A 1,639-nucleotide genomic window follows, 5' to 3' on the forward strand; every position below is an offset into this window, starting at 1 on the left:
ATGTTCTCTGTAGCTCTGCTGCTGCTGCTGGCTGCTGGATCCTGTGAGGAGCTTTCAGTGGATTCACACTAATGAACACATTAGAAACACTGAATAGTCAGATGAATGATGGAGATAATGTTGATTTGTGTTTCCACAGGTGTGAACAGTATTGATCTCATCCAGCCAGACTCAATGGTTGTGCAGCCTGGACAGTCTTTGACCATCACCTGTCAGGTCTCTGGTTATTCTTTGACTGATAACAGCTATGCAACAGGTTGGATCAGACAGTGTGAAGGAAAACCAATGGACTGGATTTCTCATCAGTGGGGAACAAGTGGCCTTCGTCAAAATAATGCTCTGAAGAACAAGTTCAGCTACAGCAGAGACACTTCTGCTAGAACAGTGACTCTAACAGGACAGAATCTGCAGCCTGAGGACACAGCTGTTTATTACTGTGTACGTCAGCCCACAGTGATACAAACCACCAACAGACCTGCACAAATACCCAGAGACCATGTGACTCAACCACACACATATGTTGTTAAATGCAAACATTAATATAGACAGTGCTGTCTGATGAGTTGATAACAAATTAATCTTTATGGAATTCACGAAATCATAGAGGTATTTTTTGTTTGTGGTCGACAGAAGAGGAGTTGAGAATTTCAGTGGTAGATCTAAGTTGACTTCCCCTGCAGTCGACATCAGTACAGAAGAGAAGAGAGAAATTTTCCTCAATACAAGATGCATGTGACATGTTTTATTAATTTATTTTTATGTATTGCAATGCCTTGAAAAAATGAAAAAAAAAACATTTCATAACTTAACTACAACTTAAACAGTAACTGTATTTCTTCACAAATACACAAATAGGATACAAATTTCCCTGTTGTAATTTGGAAAAGCTGAAAAAAGCTCTAAACTTTACATCTTAAGCCATTTAGAAAAAAGATTATTTTTTTCATCACACCATCAGTCCAGAAATTGACAGGACTTTTTCTACCGTGTCTGCTGTTACTCTACTTATGAAAATGTGTGTGTGTCACATGTTCCCTCTTTAAACCTGTAGAGGAGGTCTATGCAAACTCTTCTCTTATAAACACACCATCAGTAACTTGTGACAGAAACCTGTGACAGCTTGAGATATATTTGAAACACTGAGATCAGAGAGCTCTGAACTACAGTGTTTATCACAGAATGGAAAATACAATCATCTGGAGTTTATTATTTGTAGTTAGTATTCATGGTGAGAAAATTAATTCTGCTTTACTTCTTTTGTAAATGTCAATCCTGTGATTTACAAGTTAGTTCGATAATGATCACATTTTCTTTGCTTACAGGAGTTTGGAGTGAGATCAAACTGGACCAGTCTGCCTCTGAGGTGAAAAGACCTGGAGACACAGTGAAGATGTCATGTATCATATCTGGTTATAGCATGACGAGCTACGCTATTCACTGGATGCGACAGAAGCCAGGGAAAGCTCTGGAGTGGATTGGGTGGATTAACACGAATACAAACACTCCGAGCTATGCCAGCTCCTTTCAAAGCCGTTTTACTTTTACTCAAGACGTGTCCAGCAGCACTCAGTACCTTGGCATCAGGAGCCTGACAGCAGAAGATTCTGCTGTTTACTTCTGTGCTCGAGAGACACAGTGA

The 1,639-nt window shown here is 39.6% G+C and overlaps 1 gene segment (V, D, J or C); it reads left to right on the forward strand.

Annotated features, from left to right (window-relative positions):
• On the forward strand, positions 1–1,639 carry LOC141019260 (immunoglobulin heavy variable 7-4-1-like). The segment is given in 3 exon segments: positions 1–43; positions 140–256; positions 1,323–1,639. Coding segments are annotated over 3 exon segments (477 nt in total).

The sequence above is a fragment of the Pagrus major genome, chromosome 23 (genome assembly GCF_040436345.1).
Source record: "Pagrus major chromosome 23, Pma_NU_1.0".
Lineage (NCBI taxonomy): Eukaryota > Metazoa > Chordata > Actinopteri > Spariformes > Sparidae > Pagrus > Pagrus major.